We start from the raw sequence: 19,655 nt of genomic DNA on the forward strand, positions 1-19,655 counted from the left end.
TTGAAATTCTTCGCCAGGAAGATCTATGGATAAGTTACAAAAATATGTCTCTAAACTTTTTAAATGTGCATATATTAGACTTTTTGTTTTACATTTACATTATTTTCTGTAACGATATCAGATAAAGATAGAAACATTTCAAAACATCCCTTTTCAAATTTCTCTCTCTACAGCCCCATTTTCTTTCGAAATGCAGTTCTTTTCTCATTCATTGTTAAAATGTTACCTTTTCCTTGAAGAGACAAATTAAGCATGTTTACTTTTTCAAAAATATCAGCTAGGTAGCATAGTATTAATAACCACTTATCGTCATTGAAAAGATTCTGTAAATTTCTTATCTTTATCCAGTACGAAAATGCGTAATTCATCTTTTAGTTCTACAACTCTCTTAAGCACTTTTCCTCGAGATAACCAACGAACCTCCGTGTGGTATAGAAGATTTTTGTGGATACTGCCCATCTCTTGACATAGTACTGTAAATATTTTACTATTCAAAGGACTCATTTCTACAATATTAACTATATTGATAACATCCTGCAGTATTTTGTGTATATCAGGCTGCATTTTTTTTTTTGCCACAATAGCTTGCCTGTGGATAATACAATGAATGAATTTGACATGTGGTGCTATTTCAGTTACTTTTCCTTTGAATCCTTTCTTTGTACCAATGAAAGCAGCTGCTCCATCACTAGTTATGCTTAAACAGTTTTTCCACACAATATTGTTTTTAACAAAGAAGTTATTTACTGTCGAGAAGTTATCTTCAACTGTACATCTTTCCTGAAGTGCCTCACAAAAAAATAGTTCTTCGTGTAATTCATTATTAAAATAATATCTAGTAAATATCTAGTAAAAACCAGGGGGTGCTTAAGGGTCAAAGCTGTATAACTGAGAGGAGACCTCCACATAGCCTTTAAAGGAATGCGGAGAACCGACCAGGGCTTCTGACCTAATGTCCAATCCTCACCTTCTCGTGGTGCACCCTGTTGGGTATCTACTTTGATACTGAACGAACGAGGATGGGCTGGCAATTTGGGATTTAGCCGACCAAATTGTATTCTTATTGGTTAAACCAAAATAAAAAATGATGGTACAACATGACAAAATTTCATGCCGGCTGGGGCGTCGCCCGGTTAAACAAGGCCCCCGTTGTTTTCGCCAGGGAACCAGGGCGAACAGCGAAAAGTCAGCTACTGGAACAAATCTGAAAACAAACCCCAACTCAACATCACCAGAGTTAAAGATCGGTACTATCAACGTAAGAAGCCTGAATGGCAAAGAAATGGAGCTAGCTGAGGAATTAGATAAGTACCAGATCGACATAATAGGGGTGACTGAAACAAAAAAGACCAAAACTGGTGAGATCTTTCTGAGCCATAAATACAAAATGTTATATTCAGGCAATGACAATCAAGGAAAAGAAGGAGTAGCCATAGTATTCAACACAAAATACGAGGCTAATCTTCTTGAATGGCAGTCTGCCTCAAGTAGAGTAATGTGGGCAAATATGAGAATGGGGAACTGGACAATGAGACTTATTTGTGCCTATGGTCCCACAGAAGGTTCTACTAAGGTAGAAGTGGAGGAATTTTTTGAGGCTTTAGAAAAAGCAACTGACACAATGAAAAAGGAAAAGTTGGTCCTTGTTGGGGATCTAAATAGCAGAGTAGGAAATGATTGTGAGACATACAAAAATATTTTGGGAAAATTTGGAGAAAAGAGCAAAGCTAATAATAATGGCAAATATCTGTTGGATTTCTGCTCAGGACATGGACTGGTTATTACTAACACCATGTTCCAACATAAAAATGTGCACAAATTCACATGGAGAGAAGAGGCTAGGAATAAGAAAAGTCTCATTGACTATGTTATTGTTGATAGTGATGTTTTCTCCCTGGTGCAGGACACCAGAGTGTACAGAGGATTTGAAATTGGAAGTGATCACTATTTAGTCATGAGCAGGATAAAATTGAATTTCATATTGAAAAGAATAACATGTAAGAAAGTTTTAAAGCGAATAAAAGTTGAGCAGCTCTCAGATGTGAACTGTAGACTAAAATACAGAAATATTATTGAAAAGAAAATGAAAGTGTTTGAGAACAGGAATCAAACCTTGGAGATTCAGTGGCAAACTCTGAAGGAAACATTGATTGATTCTGCCAGAGAGGCATGTGGTGAGGTTGTGTGCAAGGATAAAAAAATCAGAACTCCCTGGTGGACACAGGAAGTTAAAGAGGCAGTGAAGGAAAAGAAGAAAGCATATCAAAAGTTCCTGGCAAATAAGTCAGCTTTGTCTCTTACAGAATACAGAGACAAATGTAAGAAATCTAAACAGTGTGTAAAACTAGCTAAACAAAAGTCATGGGAGGACTTTGGCAAGAATATAGAAAATAAATATCAAGACGGTGGCAAAATATTCTGGAGGTTGTTGAAGAAGCTTAGGAATGGAGGAAAGAGTTGCTGTAAAAGGAATTAGAGATGATAAAGGTGAAATGAAAACAGGAGAAAAAGATATCCTTGAAGTATGGAGTAATTACTTTGAAAAACTGCTAAACGAAACAAGCAGTGATGACAGCACAGTGATAAAAAAACACTGACCAGGCATGCAGTCAGGAATACATATCCATACTTGAAGTAGAAAAAGCCATCAAAGGCTTGAAATGTGGAAAGGCAGCAGGAGTAGATGATATTCGACCAGAAATGCTGAAGTATGGTGGTATAAGAGTCTTACAGTGGCTGCACTGCATAGTTCAGAAAGCCTGGACAGAGGGACGAATTCCTGATGATTGGAGTAGAGCTCTCATAGTACCCATATATAAAAAGGGAAATAAAACTGAATGTGAGAATTACAGAGGTATTTCCCTACTGAGTGTTCCTGGCAAGATCTATGCAAGTATACTTGAGAAACGGTTGAGAAGAATTGTGGAAGAAAAGCTTGGTGAAGAACAAGCTGGATTCAGGCCAAATAGAGGCTGTCAGGATCAGATCTTCACTTTACGACAAATAGTCGAGAAAGCATGGGAATATAACAAAGATCTGTATTTAAGTTTTGTCGATTTGGAAAAGGCATATGACAAGGTGCCAAGAGAGAAGCTATTCAATACGCTGCAGTTATATGGTGTCAATGGAGCATTATATCAAGCAATACTTAGTCTTTATTTGAGTTGTGAGTCAGCAGTTAGAATTGAAGGAAGTACAGGAAGATGGTTTAATGTTAAATCTGGTGTGAGACAAGGATGTACATTATCCCCTCTGTTATTCATTATCTATATGGATCACATTATGAAGGAATGTGGTATTAAACCTGATATCAAAATTGGAGATGTTAATGTCAGTTCTTTGCTTTATGCGGATGACGTTATACTTCTAAATAAATCCGCTACAAGTCTGCAAGATTCTCTGACTAAATTGAATAGCTGTTGTAATAGATATGGTATGAAGGTTAGTAATAAAAAGACAAAGACAATGAAAATAGGCAGAATCATTGAAAATGTCAACTGTGTTGTGAATGGAGAACCTGTGGAACAAGTAAAACATTTCAGCTACTTAGGCACAATTTTTACTGAAGATGGTAAACTAAATATAGAAATAGACAACAGAATCAGCAAAGCTGGTATCGTGGGAAGTCAATTGAATAAATTCATATGGAATAAGAAAGAAATTAGTCGGAACACTAAATTAGCTGTATACAAGACTGTGTTCAAACCAATTTTAACTTATGGATCTGAGAGCTGGGTCAGAAGTAAAACACTTGACCAAAGACTAGAGACTGCAGATATGAGAGTCCTGAGAAAGATTAGAGGCGTGAACAGATGGCATCAATGGCAATATCATGTTAAAAATGAGGATATTAGGAAAGAACTTGACATTGTCAGCATCCAGGATTGCGTTAGCAGAGCTAATCTCAGATGGTATGGTCACTTAAATAGAATGGGAGAGGAAAGATTAGCGAAACAAGTGTTCTCTGCCAGGTTGGCAGGAAAACGACCCAGAGGAAGACCAAGATATAGGTGGATTGATACGGTACAAAGTGCCTTAGACGATAGAAATATAAGATCTGATAATGTAGGAGTCTTGACAAGTAACAGACTGATTTGGAGGAAAATTGTGGATAGGAAGTTAGTAATGATGTAATTTTTTCATGTAGTACTGTCATATCCTGTACACCCCTTGAGGGTACATGGCAGGAATTTGATGATGATGATGATATCTAGTAAATACCAATAACTGAAACATGTTGGCAACATCTGTGCTTTCATCAAGCTGTATAGCAAATTTCCCACATTGAGTCATTTGTTTTAATAGTTGCTTCTTAAAATTATCTGCAATGATTTCTATACGTCTACCAATAGTATTTGCTGATAAGGAAATACATTTTAGTTTTTCTGCATATTCTTTTCCATGGATTATTTCTACCATTTTTATGGCAGTTGGGAGTACAAGTGTTTCCCCAATGATGTGTGGCTTTTGGTCTTTTGCAATTAAGAATGCAAATGATAAAGGTGACATGAAAACGGAAGAAAAGGTATCCTTGAAGTATTGAGTAATTACTTTGAAAAAATGTTTAAATGAAACAATCAGTGATGACAGCACAGTGGTAAAAAACACTGACCAGGCATGCAGTCAGGAATCCATATCCATACTTGAAGTAGAAAAAGCCATCAAAGGCTTGAAATGTAGAAAGGCAGCAGGAGTAGATGATATTCGACCAGAAATGCTGAAATATGGTGGTATAAGAGTCTTACAGTGGCTGCACAGCATAGTTCAGAAAGCCTGGACAGAGGGACGAATTCCCGATGAATGGAGTAGAGCTCTCATAGTACCCATATATAAAAAGGGAAATAAAACTGAATGTGAGAATTACAGAGGTATTTCCCTACTGAGTGTTCCTGGCAAGATCTATGCAAGTATACTTGAGAAACAGTTGAGAAGAATTGTGGAAGAAAAGCTTGTTGAAGAACAAACTGGATTCAGGCCAAATAGAGGCTGTCAGGATCAGATCTTCACTTTACGACAAATAGTCGAGAAAGCATGGGAATATAACAAAGATCTGTATTTAAGTTTAGTCGATTTGGAAAAGTCATATGACAAGGTGCCAAGAGAGAAGCTATTCAATACGCTACAGTTATATGGTGTCAATGGGGCATTATATCAAGCAATACTTAGTCTTTATTTGAGTAGTAAGTCAGCAGTTAGAATTGAAGGAAGTACAGGAAGATGGTTTAATGTTAAATCTGGTGTGAGATAAGGATGTACATTATCCCCTCTGTTATTCATTATCTATATGGATCATATTATGAAGGAAAGTGGTATTAAACATGATATCAAAATTGGAGATGTTAATGTCAGCTCTTTGCTTTATGCGGATGATGTTATACTTTTAAATAAATCTGCTACAAGTCTGCAGGATTCTCTGACTAAATTGAGTAGCTGTTGTAATAGATATGGTATGAAAGTCAGCAATAAAAAGACAAAGACAATGAAAATAGGCAGAATCATTGAAAATGTCAACTGTATTGTGAATGGAGAACCTGTGGAACAAGTGAAACATTTCAGCTACTTAGGCACGATTTTTACTGAAGATGGTAAATTAAATATAGAAATAGACAACAGAATCAGCAAAGCTGGTATGGTAGGTTGAATAAATTCATATGGAATAAGAGAGAAATTAGTCAGAACACTAAATTAGCTGTATACAAGACAGTGTTCAAACCAGTTTTAACTTATGGATCTGAGAGCTGGGTCAGAAGTAAAACACTTGACCAAAGACTAGAGACCGCAGATATGAGAGTCCTGAGAAAGATTATAGGAGTGAATAGATGACATCAATGGCAGTATCATATTAAAAATGAGGATATTAGGAAAGAACTTGAGATTGTCAACATCCAGGAATGTGTTAGCAGAGCTAATCTCAGGTGGTATGGTCACTTAAACAGAATGGGCGAAGAAAGATTAGCAAAACAAGTGTTCTCTGCCAGGTTGGCAGCAAAACGACCCAGAGGAAGACCAAGATATAGGTGGATTGATACGGTACAAGTGCCTTAGATGATAGAAATATAAGATCTGATTAAGTTGGAGTCTTGACAAGTAATAGACTGATTTGGAGGAAAATTGTAGATAGGAAGTTAGTAATGATGTAATTTTTTTCATATAGTACTATCATATCCTGTACACCCCCTTGAGGGTACATGGCAGGAATTTGATGATGATGATAACCTCAAGAGATGCCTTCAAATATTTATCGTTAATTTCAGTGAATTTCTTTAAGTTGTTGGATTGAGAATTACATGTCTTCAAACATCGTTCAAAGAATTGTAAAGATTTTTGTTCATGTTCAGGATGTTTAGTTTTTAAGTGTCTTACTAATAATGATGGTTTCATACTTCCATTACATAGCATCTCATGACACAATACACATGTAGGACGAGGTTCATTGTTGACTATCGTCGATGTAAATCCCCATTTCAAGTAGTCTTCTTGATAATTTCGAACTTTCTTGGGCAAGGTTTTGTTAAGTTTCAGATTAATGTTTTTATCACTTAATTTGACTGATAATGAACTTGTTTGAATAGAAGAATCAATCCTATCTTTCCCTTGTTGTTCGTCTGATGTAGAAGTACTATCATAATTATCTTCAATTTGTGGTTTCTTTGGAAAATTTTTTTTAACCATTTATTCATTTTGTGAGGGTTAATTTGTAAAATTTAAGTATAATTCATTTACTATTGATAATATCAAACACTTTTAAATAATGTAAGCAATTTTGATAATATTAATTTATTATTTCTAGTATAAACGTAAAAGTAAGCACAAAAAGGCGTTGAAATTGCACAGAAACAATATATACTAAAAAATCATTAAACTTGCTACTAATAGTCAAATAATTATTACAACTGTGGTGTCATCTGTAGATAGCAGGATAACTAAGCAATTTTCCTTCTCTAGTTGGGCTTGTCAACACTAGGATACCCTACAAACAATGGCAATGATAAGAAGTAAGAGATTTACTCCCTAGTTTTAAAAAAAATGACAGCTTTGCCACGGACGATTATGTGTGCCAAGTCGCCCAATGTGCACTACTTGCAAATTTAAGTTTACAGGATCTTTATAACGTCTTTGTTTATATTATATATATATATATATATATATATATATATGTTTAATTGATGAAAGAAAGTAATATTCTTTATCTTAAATTAATTAATTTTTTTCCTATCAATATAAAACTTTTTTTTGACGTACTCCCACGTATCGACTCGCGTACCCCAGGGGGTACGTGTACCACACTTTGGAGACCACTGCTCTAGACAATCATTTATGTATCCTCAGGATACTATACTGAACTCTCAAAACTTCAGTTTCAAAAAATAAAAAATAAAAAATAAAATAAAATAAAGAAATCATTTGCTTTATCTTAGAATGATCTTATTTAATTTATGTGAACAGGGTCATCAATTAGTTGTGTTCCTGAAAACATAGATTAAAAAAACAAATAGGAGATTTGAAATACAAAGTGATCTCGACATTTAGTTATGAGTAGGATAAAAATGTCATGCTTAGATAAATATGTACAAAAGTATTGTAACTCAAAGTATTTCACATGCTATATGAAAAGATTGCATTATTACAATTTTCCTTCAAATTAGTTTGTTATATGTCAGGACACCAATATAGCCAGATCTTATATTCAAGTCATTTTAAAAGGCACTTCTAAATGCATCAATCAACCAAGATCTCGGTTCCTCTGGGTGATTTTCCTGTCATCAAACACCTGTTATGGAAACCATTCCTTTCCCATTCTGTTGGAGTGACCACCACCACCTGTCAGCACTACTCACACATCCTACTAATGTCAAGTTCACTTCTTCATTTTTAATGATTCTGCAAAGTGATGCTATCAGTTCACTCACTTAATTTTCTTGGAACTTTCATATCTGTGGTCTCCAGTCTTTGGTCATGTGCTTTATTTCGAATCTAACTCTCAAATCTATAAATTAAAATTGATTTGAACATGATCTTGCATACAGCTAGTTTAGTGTTTGACTAATGTCGTGGTAATTCCATATAAATTTAGATGGAATTTGTATTCTCTGCCATAAATGTCTAATCCTGTTGTCAAGTTTCATATTTAATTTTCGGCTGTTTAGGCACATTAATGTGCCTAAACAGCCGAAATGTTTCACTGTTCTAAAGGTTCTTCATTTGGAATGCAGTTGATGTTTTCAGGGTTCCAGACTGTTTTCAGTTTTTCAGTCTTTTACAGTTCTGATTTTCATACCAAATTTGTTATTCGATTTAGTTAAGGAAGCCTGCAGACTTTTACTGAATTTAAGACTATATCTCTAAATTTATTTATGCAAATAAGAAGCTGAGTTGAATACTTTCAATTCTGATATCAGATTTAATACCACTTTCTTTCATAACTTGATCATACAGATGATACATATCAGTGGAGATAATGTGCACTCTCATCTTACACCTGATTTAAAAAAAAAAATCTTCCTGTAACTCCTTCAATTTTGACAGACTTACAACTCAAATATAGACAAAATGCTATTTGATATGTCTATTTACACATAAAATTGTAGCCTTGAACAGCTTTACTCCTAACACTTTGTCATATGCCTTTTACAGATCCCTACTATATTCCTATTGGAATATAGTAGGGATCTGTAAGTAGGGATAATTTCTTAACTATTTGTCTGAAAGTGAAAATCTGATCTTGACAACTTTTTGACCTGAACCCAGCTTATTCTTCACCAAGTTTCTTCTTCAGTATGCTTGCATAAACCTTAGCTGGATCACTCAATAGGTAAATTTTCATGTAATTCTCACATTCATTTTGCAGATTATTATTATTATTACCTGACACCTCCAGGGAGTCCAAAGACTCATCGAGGGAGGGCACAGCACTCTGTCTCCACCACTCAATCCACCAACGAACTGCAACTACACCAACATCATCTACCATCCTAGTATTTTCACAGACAATCAAAAACATGCATTCCCACTGTGGGATTTGAACCTGCAGCGTTTTGGCTGGAGAGCAGATACACTAACCACTCGGCCATCCAAAATTTCCCCTGGTCGCCGACTAGATTCAAAAGCAAGTCTTCCTTCGTGCAGTCAAGCACCGTGGTGTGCAAACGCTACATCCACTGAGCTACACAGGCTCTTAGATGGACAGCTCTACTAATAATTCAGAATTCGATGTTCTGATAGACCTTTTGAATTATGCAGTGCAGCCACTATAAAACTTCTACACTTCCACATTTGAGCATTTCTGGTTGAATATCTTCTACTCTGGCTGTCCTAGATTTCAGGTGGCTTTTATTTATTTATTTTTTTTTTCAAACCTCAAATAAAAACAACTGATATGTGTTCTGATTGCATCCCTCTTCAATATTTTCTACCACTGTTCTGTTCAATGCTTGCTTGTTTGCCACATTCTTGATATTCATCTATATCCTTATAAAACCTTCCCATGGCTTTTGTTTTACACACTGCTTCACTTCTTATGCCATTTTTGCATTGTTCGCATATCTGCTGACTTAGTTGCTAGGAACTTTCAAGTATGCTTTCCTCATTTTCACAACTGCCTCTAACTTCCTGATTCCACCATGAAGTTCTAATTTTTCAATCCTTGCAGATAACTTCACCACTTGAAACTGCCAGTTTCAAGGGGTGATGAAAAACATTAATTATTATTTAGAAGTATATCATCAATTTCTGTTGTCATCTTGATAATAACAATTATGCCAAAGTGATATTTTCATAATTCTTCTTCCTGCTCCACAATTCCTTCACTGATACTTGTTTTCAGTTCTGGCAAGAGTTTGGTTCCAATGGATGACTTTCCACTGTTTTCCCTGGTTTCTTATTGTAAACAGCAATGATCATATTAAAATGGGTGAAGCCTCAACAAACATATTGTTTGATAATGCTGTATTTATGCCAACACAGACTACAAGTGTGTCAGCTAAGTCCCAAAGTGGCAGTACATCTTCATTCATTCAGTATACATTCCTTATAATAGTATGCACATCATGTAAAGATGAGAATTGGACACTGGGTTAAGAGTCCATGTTGATTCTGCATCCCTTATTGTCTTGTTCCAGTTATCTATCTTTGACTCTTAAGAACACGCAAAGCCTTTGAAATGCACTAAAATACAAATATCTATATACATAATAAAATTTGACAACCAAAATCCAATGAATGCAGTTCAAATAAGAATCTCCCAACCTGGCATGTTAATCTATTGTTCCAAATCAGATTGGAGCAAGTGTAATAGTAGTTAGACCCCAGAACTCTTGAGCAAACACTGTATCTGAAACTACTCTAGTGAGTTAGCTTGGTGTGTTTGTGTGCGTCTTTCCGAAAGATTTTATGTTATCCTGTGCAATTTGACATAGCAGATTAAGTCCTGATGCTCAGCAATCCTCTTCTTTATAGGATGCTTAGCTGATCAAAATAACAGGTCATATTCATGGTACACATGAGTAATGACAAAGCAATTTGTGTACCCTTGGCAGAAGGCAAAATACCAGATATTTTGTTGCAAGATTTTAAAGGTGATGAAGAACTGGAACTTTTTCATTATCCTGGAAACCTGTGCTGAAATACCTGGTATACATGAAATTAAAGCACTTCTCCATGGATAACTATAAAATTCTATGCATTTTACTCTCAGTGTGCAATTTTCCATTTTCTTGACTCCATACTGCCAAATCAAAGATCTGGCAGTATGGAGTCTTGCTATAAAGTTAAATCTGTTCTGTGAAACAAGTTTCTATGTCATTATCTGGTGCACATCAAGTGCTATATGAATGTGGCTTTTGTTAACTTACACCAATTTCTGCAAAATGTACATTCATCAGAAAGCTTATGTGATAATATGAATAACAGTACTTTTTTTTTTTTTCATTTTTTACAAAGTTAGTAGTAAGCAACACAAGTTATAACAAAAATCTATTAATTTTTCTGGATATCAAACCAGATCAAAAGCATAAAATTTATAGTAGTTAACATGCATGATTAATGGTAATCTCTATCTCAAACTTAAAAAATAAAAATAAAAAAATATAAAATTAAACAACCAAAAAACTATCATACATGACATTTCATTCCAGAATTACATAATCATAACTGATAAATGTCAAATATTTTATAAACAAAAATTAAAGCTTATTACCTGTGGTTGCACTCCTCCAAAATCTGGCAGAGCCTGATGGACACTCCGGGTTTGAGGGATTCTCCAGTCACACATCCGACTAAGAGCCCTCAAAGTCCCGTCACAGCCACTGGCTTGCACTTCAGGGTATCATAATAACAGTTGAATGGATCAGCTTGAGGAGCACCCTGAGGGTTTTATTTATTTATTTATTTTTATAAAAGGTAGCCTCAGTGTGTCACCTGACCAGACAGCACAGCACATGTCTTTTAATTACATATTATATATATATATATTATGCAGGTATTATTTTAACATGATGCTTCTTCAGATATTTACTTATTAACAGTGCATAATTTCTGTACCAACCACAGGTAAGAAGAAAAATAAAAGCTGATTAAAATGCCTTTGTAAAATGAAGATATGGTATAACAAAAGAATTAAGTATAAAACCAAATTATATAAGTTTTTATGCAGAAGGCCATTCAGCTATGACTATCAACAAATCTCATAATTAGAGGAACAACAATGAATGACTTTGACTGCAAGATGATAATGTTCCAGGTGCAGAGGCATAAAAAAAAAAGTCAACCATGAAGTGCCTCTAAAAAAGGGGTGAGAAAGAAAAAAAAGTTAGAAATTATTTTATTAAAAAATACTACCATATACTGCTATTAAGTAAACAAAAATATCCCCTAAATAATATGGAGTTTGACAATACTGAACATTTATTTATTTAACTATTACACAGAATCACAAAAAGATACAAAAAATTCTTAAACATTCATCTGAATACAGAAACTATTATGGTAATGATTCTAAATATTTGCTCATGCTTGCTTCAAAAAATGATAGTTTAAGATGAGAGTACTTGTATTATTACACCTTGGAAATTTCAGATATAGTAATTTAGCAACATAAATACATTATAAGATATAAAATATTACAAATTATAACATACAGATGAGAATAAAGTCATCCAAATTAGAAAAAAGTTGATTCATTTTTTTAAAATAGATTTAATCATCATCATAAAGGATTCAAATGAAGCAGCACTACTTACTCTTAAAACATAACAATTAAATGTAAGATTAAGATAAGGAATGAATTAATAAAAAAACAAAAGTTAAAGGTCCTTTTTTTGAAATATAAGTATTAAAATCATATTAATAAATTTTTCTGCATAAAGTATTCTTGATCAATGTATGAGAAATATTAAAATCTATCTATACTATGAACGCAAAATCATGCTTAAAATATCTCTATGTTCAGTTTTATGCCAATGAATGTACTATGCATTGTAAAATAAATCTGCTAGTGAGACGAGATCACATACCTAAACCTCTTGCAGCAACATCTGTGGCTACCAAAATAGGAGATCTGCCTGTTCGAAATTCTACACGAAATAAAAATTAAATAAAATAAATAAAGATAATAACTTTGATCATGTAAAAATTAGAATTAGTTTCTATTTGACTAGAGGTATCAGATAAAACTTGCCATTTAGAACCCAATCTCGTTCAGGTTGGGATTTATCTCCATGAATGCACATTGCTGGCCATCTGGCAATTGAAAAAAAAAAGTATATTTCATTGAGATGAAATCAAAAAAGAAGAAAAACAGAATTTATTACAACAATGAATTTCACTTTATCAATGTAAGCATTTTGTGTTATAAAACCTTTAAACCATTTATAAATTATGTAACACCACTATTCTCTGGATTTTTAAACCCTTCCCTTCTTACAAATTATAACCTTTCCTCAAACATTATATAACAAATTAGTAGTCACATCTATAAAATCATAAGTGTCACATAAAAGTAATGCTATCTGTGTATAAATTTAAATATCCTCACAATTTTCTATGCCTAAATATTTTGTGTACAAAATACAAGATGACTCACACTATAACAAACTACCAAAAAATTCTGGACAAGGTTACACAGTCATTAGAGAAAACTATCTACTATAACCAACGGACAATTTCACTAAAGTGAGAATCAAACTATCATAGACCAATACTCCAACAATTTTCTCCATAATAGTCTACAATGATTTCTATAAATTAAGGAAAAAAAAAACAGTAACTCCTAGACTGTATGATATCACATTTAAAGCCTTGTCCCAAAAATTGTAAATAAATAGTATAACAGTATAAATCCCAACTCAACATTAGGAGGATTCAAGATTGGCACCATCAACATAAGAAGCACTGATGAACAAGAACAGAAATGGAACTAGCAGAAGAATTGAATAAGTACCACACTGACATATGGGTGTTACCAAAACATAAAAGACAAAAACAGTTGGGATCTTTCTAAGCAACAAATACAAGATTCAGATAATAAGAATCAGGAAAAAAAAAAGGAACTATAGTATTCAATAAACAATAAATTAGACGATAACCACAGTAATTAACTTTAACGATTTTAATGAATTGTCAGACATACAAAAATATTTTGGGAAAATTTGGAGAAAAGAGCAAAGCTAATAATAATGGCAAATATCTGTTGGATTTCTGCTCAGGACATGGACTGGTTATTACTAACACCATGTTCCAACATAAAAATGTGCACAAATTCACATGGAGAGAAGAGGCTAGGAATAGGAAAAGTCTCATTGACTATGTTACTGTTGATAGTGATGTTTTCTCCTTGGTGCAGGACACCAGAGTGTACAGAGGATTTGAAATTCGAAGCGATCACTATTTAGTCTTGAGCAGGATAAAATTGAATTTCATATTGAAAAGAATAACATGTAAGAAAGTTTTAAAGTGAATAAAAGTTGAGCAGCACTCAGATGTGAAATGCACACAAAAATACACAAAGATTATTGAAGAAAAAATGAAAGGGTTTGAGAACAGGAACCAAACCTTGGAGATTCAGTGGCAAGCATTGAAGAAAGCCCTGATTGATTCAGCTAGAGAGGCATGTGGTGAAGTTGTCTGCAAGGATAGAAAAATTAGAACTCCATGGTGGACACATGAAGTTAAACAGGCAGTGAAGGAAAAGAAGAAAGCATATCAAAAGTTCCTGGCAAATAAGTCAGCTTGTGCTCTTAGAGAATACAGAGACAAATGCAAGAATGCTAAAAGTGTGTAAAACTAGCTAAGCAAAAGCCATGGGAGGACTTTGTCAAGAACATAGAAAATAAATATCAAGAAGGTGGTAAGATATTCTGGAAGTAGTTGAAGAAGCTTAGAAATGGAGGAAAGAGTGTTGTAAAAGGAGTTAGAGATGATAAAGGTGACATGAAAACGGGAGAAAAAGATATACTTGAAAATGGAGTAATTACTTCGAAAAATTGCTAAATGAAACAAGCAGTGATAGCACAGCGGTAAAAAACACTCAACAGGCATGCAGCAGGAGTAGATGATATTCAACCAGAAATGCTGAAATATGGTGGTATAAAAGTCTTACAGTGGCTGCACTGCATAGTTCAGAAAGCCTGAACAGAGGGACGAATTCCCGATGATTGGAGTAGAGCTCTAATAGTACCCATATGTAAAATGGAAAATAAAACTGAATGTGAGAATTATAGAGGTATTTCCCTACTGAGTGTTCCTGGCAAGATCTATGCAAATATACTTGAGAAACGGTTGAGAAGAATTGTGGAAGAAAAGCTTGGTGAAGAACAAACTGGATTCAGGCCAAATAGAGGCTGTCAGGATCAGATCTTCACTTTACGACAAATTGTTGAGCAAGCATGGGAATATAACAAAGATCTGCATTTAAGTTTTGTTGATCTGGAAAAGGCATATGACAAGGTGCCAAGAGAGAAGCTATTCAAAATATACAGTTATATGGTGTGAATGGAGCATTATATCAAGCAATACTTAGTCTGTATTTGAGTTGTAAGTCGGCAGTTAGAATTGAAGGAAGTACAGGAAGATGGTTTAATGTTAAATCTGGTGTGAGACAAGGATGTACATTATCCCCTCTGTTATTCATTATCTATATGGATCACATTATGAAGGAAAGTGGTATTAAACATGATATCAGAATTGGAGATGTTAATGTCAGCTCTTTGCTTTATGCGAACGATGTTATACTTCTAAATAAATCTGCTACAAGTTTGCAAGATTCCCTGACTAAATTGAATAACTTCTAATAGATATGGTATGAAGGTCAGCATTAAAAAGACGAAGACAATGAAAATAGGTAGAATTGTTGAAAATGTCAACTGTGTTGTGAACGGTGAACCTGTGGAACAACTAAAACATTTCAGCTACTTGGGCATGATTTTTAGTGAAGATGGTAAATTAAATATGGAAATAGACAACAGAATCAACAAAGCTGGTATGGTTGGAAGTCAATTGAATAAATTTATATGGAATAAGAGAGAAATTAGTCGGAACACTGAATTAGCTGTATACAAGACAGTGTTCAAACCAGTTTTAACTTATGGATCTGAGAGCTGGGTCAGAAGTAAAACACTTGACCAAAGACTAGAGACCGCAGATATGAGAGTCCTGAGAAAGATTAGAGGCGTGAACAGATGGCATCAATGGCAATATCATATTAAAAATGAGGATATTAGGAAAGAACTTGACATTGTCAGTATCCAGGAATATGTTAGCAGAGCTAATCTCAGGTGGTATGGTCACTTACACAGAATGGGCAAGGAAAGATTAGCCAAACAAGTGTTCTCTGCCAGGTTTGCATAAAAACGACCTAGAGGAAGACCAAGATATAGGTGGATTGATACGGTTCAAAGTGCCTTAGACGATAGAAATATAAGATCTGATAATGTTGGAGTCTTGACAAGTGACTGACTGATTTGGAGGAAAATTGTAGATAGGAAGTTAGTAATGACGTACATTTTTCATGTAGTACTATCATATCCTGTACACCCCTTGAGGGTACATGTCAGGAATTTGATGATGATGATTGATGATGAGGAAAATTTGTAGAAAATAGCATAGCTAATAATAACAGTAAGTACATGCTGGATTTTGTTCAAGACATGGACTAGTTATTAGTAACAGCATGTTCCAACATTAAAATGTACACAAAGTCACGAGGAGAGAAGATACAAGAAATCTTTCACTGACTATATTATTGTTGATACTGATATTTTTCCACTGGTTCAGTACATAAGAGTATACAGAGAATCTGAAATTGTAAGGGATCACCATTTAATGTTGAGCAGGATCAAAGTGAATTTCATATTGAAAAAGAGAGTGTGTAAGAAAGTTTTAAAAAGAATCAAAGTAGAAGCAGCTTTCAGAAGTGAACTATAGACCCCAATATATAAGTATTATTCAACAAAAAAAATGAAGTGTTGGAAAACAAGAGATTCAGTGGCAAATCCTGAAGAAAACACCGAATGAATCAGATGGAGTGGCATGTTGTTAGATTGTCTGCAATGATACAAAAATCAGAACTCCATGGCAGACTCAGGAAGTTAAAGAAAAGAAGAAAGAGTAACAGAAGTTCCTTGCCAGTAAGTCAACTTATGCTCTTAGAGAATACAGAGAAAAAGGTAAGAAATCAAGCTGCTGTGTAAAAACTAACTAAACACAAGTGATGGGAAGACTTTAATAAGAACATAGAAAATAAATATCAGAAAGATGATAAAATATTCTGGAGGCCATTTAAAAATCTTAGAAATGGTGGAAAGAGTAATGAGTTGAAAAAGGTGACATGAAAACTGAAGATACAGATATTCTACATGTCTGGAGTAATTACTTTGAACCAAATAAAACAATCAAGAGAACAGTGGTAAAAAAGTCAACAGCATTGCAATCAAAAATACATATTAATACATGAAGTAGAAAAAGCCATCAAAACCTTAAATGTGAGCTGAAGTAGACAATATTCAACCAGAAATGGTCAAATATTGAGGTATAAAAGTTTTACAATGCCCTGCACTGCATAATTCAGGGAGCCTAGTCAGAAAGTCAAATTTCAAATGATTGGAGTAGAGCTCGCATAGTAACCATCAATGAAAAAGGAAATAAAACTGAATTTCCCTACTGAGTGTTCCTGGTAATGTAAGTATACCGTATATTATCGCGTATAATGCGATCTGTTAATCTTGTTCCATAACATTATAAATAATACAATACGAATTAACGAAAGAAATATTTATTTTAAAACAAAATCCTTTAAATTCTTCTTCATCTTTTGAGTCGTCAAACATTTCATTTATAAATTCATCTGTAGGCATTGCGTCATCAGTGTAGCAGTTGTCATCGTCTTTATGCTCTCCAATTTCTTGTGCATCATCCTCGCTTTCATATATGACATGATCTTCGGATTCATCCACTGAATTACTTATTCCACATTTAAGAAATGAGCATTGAATCATTTCAGATGGTATCGAATCCCATGCTTCTTTAACCCAGCTGGTGACTAGGGTGATCTCAGGCTTCTGAAAATTCCCACTCTGTCATCTTCACCAAACCAGATGACATCCATTCTCTCCATTTTTCACATAAGTGATCTTTAAATGGCTTATTCAAGCTGACATCAAGCGGCTGCAAAACGGAAGTTAGACCACCCGGTATGACTGCTAGGTCTGTACGTAGCTCATGTGCTTTCTCTTTGCTTGCCTCTGTTAAATGCACCCGGAACATATCCCAGACTAGCATCCTTTGTTGTCATAACAAGCTACCTTGACGTATGTTCCATACTTGATCCAGCCACAATTGTACACCTTCTTCATCCATCCAACCTTTCTGATTGGTGCGAAAAATTTCATATGCATCGGAATTTTCTTCCTTTTAAATATCACTGTTGGCTTTAATTTGGTTCTGCCTGCCATGCATGCTAGAACAACGGTAAAATGCGTTTTTTCATGTCCCGTTGTTTTTATGAAGACACCCTTTTCACCAACTGAGTTTACTGTTTGATTCCCAGGCATATCAAAGTACATAGGCGTCTCATCCATATTGCCAATTTGGGAAAGTTCATATCCGTGACACTTCTGTAATTTTATGATAAATTTATGGAAGGACTGCATTTTTTCTTCAAGCTGCTTTGGTAACTTCTGCGCAATTTTTGTTCGGTGTCGTAATGTTAATGCTTTGCATTCCATAAATCTGTTGCACCACCCAGGCGAAGCAAGAAAAGATGAAATACCTGGTGTGTCCTTGAATTTACCATTCTTGAGTTGTAGAGCTCGAAAACGAATTGCATTTCTTGTTACTATAATGCCACCTTGTCATTGCATCAAAATCTATTCATTTAGCTCTTCTTCGAGTTCTAGAAAGGATGCTACATCTCCACGACAGGCACGTTTTGTTTTGGGGATTTTTTCAAGACTGTCTTTTTGCTTACGCCAAAGTCTAATATTACTCTCTGCGACACCAAATTCTCTCATAGCAACACTGTTATTATGTTTTTCTGCAAACTGCACGACACGCAATTTAATTCCTGCTTCAAAAGATGAACGTTTACGTTTCTGTTGGCTCATTTTCAGGCTAGGTTTGTTTAACAACGAATAATATTTAAAATGAACTGTGGTTAAACCGATATACCTAACTGTGCTCTATCATTTGGCGACGGAGAGCGCATGCGCAGATACGATGCGCGCTCGGTCGCCGAATGCGAGTGAGTCAAGTAGATTTGGTTGCATAGGCATTAGGTAGTATATATTGTGCGTGCAAATCTAATAAGATGTTATATTTTTTAGGATCTGCATATAATGCGAACCCCTAACTTTAAGTAGTATTTTTTACCATAAATTTTTCGCATTATACGCGATAATATACGGTACTCAAGAAACAGCTATGAAAAATTGTGCCTGAATCCAGCTTGTTCTCCTGACTACCCTTCCACAATTTTTCTTAGCTGTTTCTTGAGTATACTTGCATTACCAGGAACACTCAGTAGGGAAATTCCAGTGTAATCAAACTATGATAGGCCAATACTCCAGGTCACCAGGATCAGATTTTCACTTTAAGATGACTAGGTGAGAAATCATGGGACTATAAAAAGGATCTGTATTTAAGTTTTGCAGATCTGACAGGAATATGACAGGTGCCAAGAGAAAACCAAGAGAAAAGCTGTTCAAAACGCTACAGTTATGTGGTGTGGATAGGACAATTTATTGGGCAATCTATATTTGAGTTGTAAGTCAGCAGTTAGAATTGAAGGAGGTACAGAAATATAGTTAGATGTTAAATCAAGAGTGAGACAAGGATGCACATTATCTCCACTGTTATCCTATACAGATCACATTAAGAAGGAAAGTGGTATTAAATCTGATATCAAAATTGGTGATTAACATCTCAGCTGTTTACTTTAAGCAGATGATGTTATACTTCTAAATAAATCCAGTACAAGTCTGCAGGATTCCTAACTAAATTGAATAACTGCTGTAATAAATTTGGTATAAAAGTCAAAATAGACAAAAACATAGAAAACATCAATGTTTTCAATGTATCCTGAATGGAGAACCTACAGAACAAGTAAAACATTTCAGCTATTTAAGTACAATTTTTAGTGAAGATGATAAATTAAATATGGAAATATT

General features: G+C 34.5%; 1 protein-coding gene across 2 annotated transcripts in view; it reads right to left on the reverse strand.

Annotated features, from left to right (window-relative positions):
* Positions 1 to 19,655, reverse strand: part of LOC150105223 (uncharacterized) — a 281,122-nt gene that overhangs the window by 54,022 nt on the left and 207,445 nt on the right. For both annotated transcript variants that reach the window (XM_090395542.1, XM_090395543.1), the window contains exons 11-12: positions 12,674 to 12,735; positions 12,510 to 12,569 (exon numbers count right to left, since the gene is read on the reverse strand). In XM_090395542.1, the coding sequence (XP_090251668.1) occupies positions 12,510 to 12,569; positions 12,674 to 12,735 (122 nt within the window). The remainder of the gene's footprint in view (positions 1 to 12,509; positions 12,570 to 12,673; positions 12,736 to 19,655) is intronic.

The sequence above is a fragment of the Typopeltis vanoorti genome, chromosome 7, assembly GCF_054136105.1.
Source record: "Typopeltis vanoorti isolate ZY-2024b chromosome 7, IOZ_Tvanoo_1.0, whole genome shotgun sequence".
Lineage (NCBI taxonomy): Eukaryota > Metazoa > Arthropoda > Arachnida > Uropygi > Thelyphonidae > Typopeltis > Typopeltis vanoorti.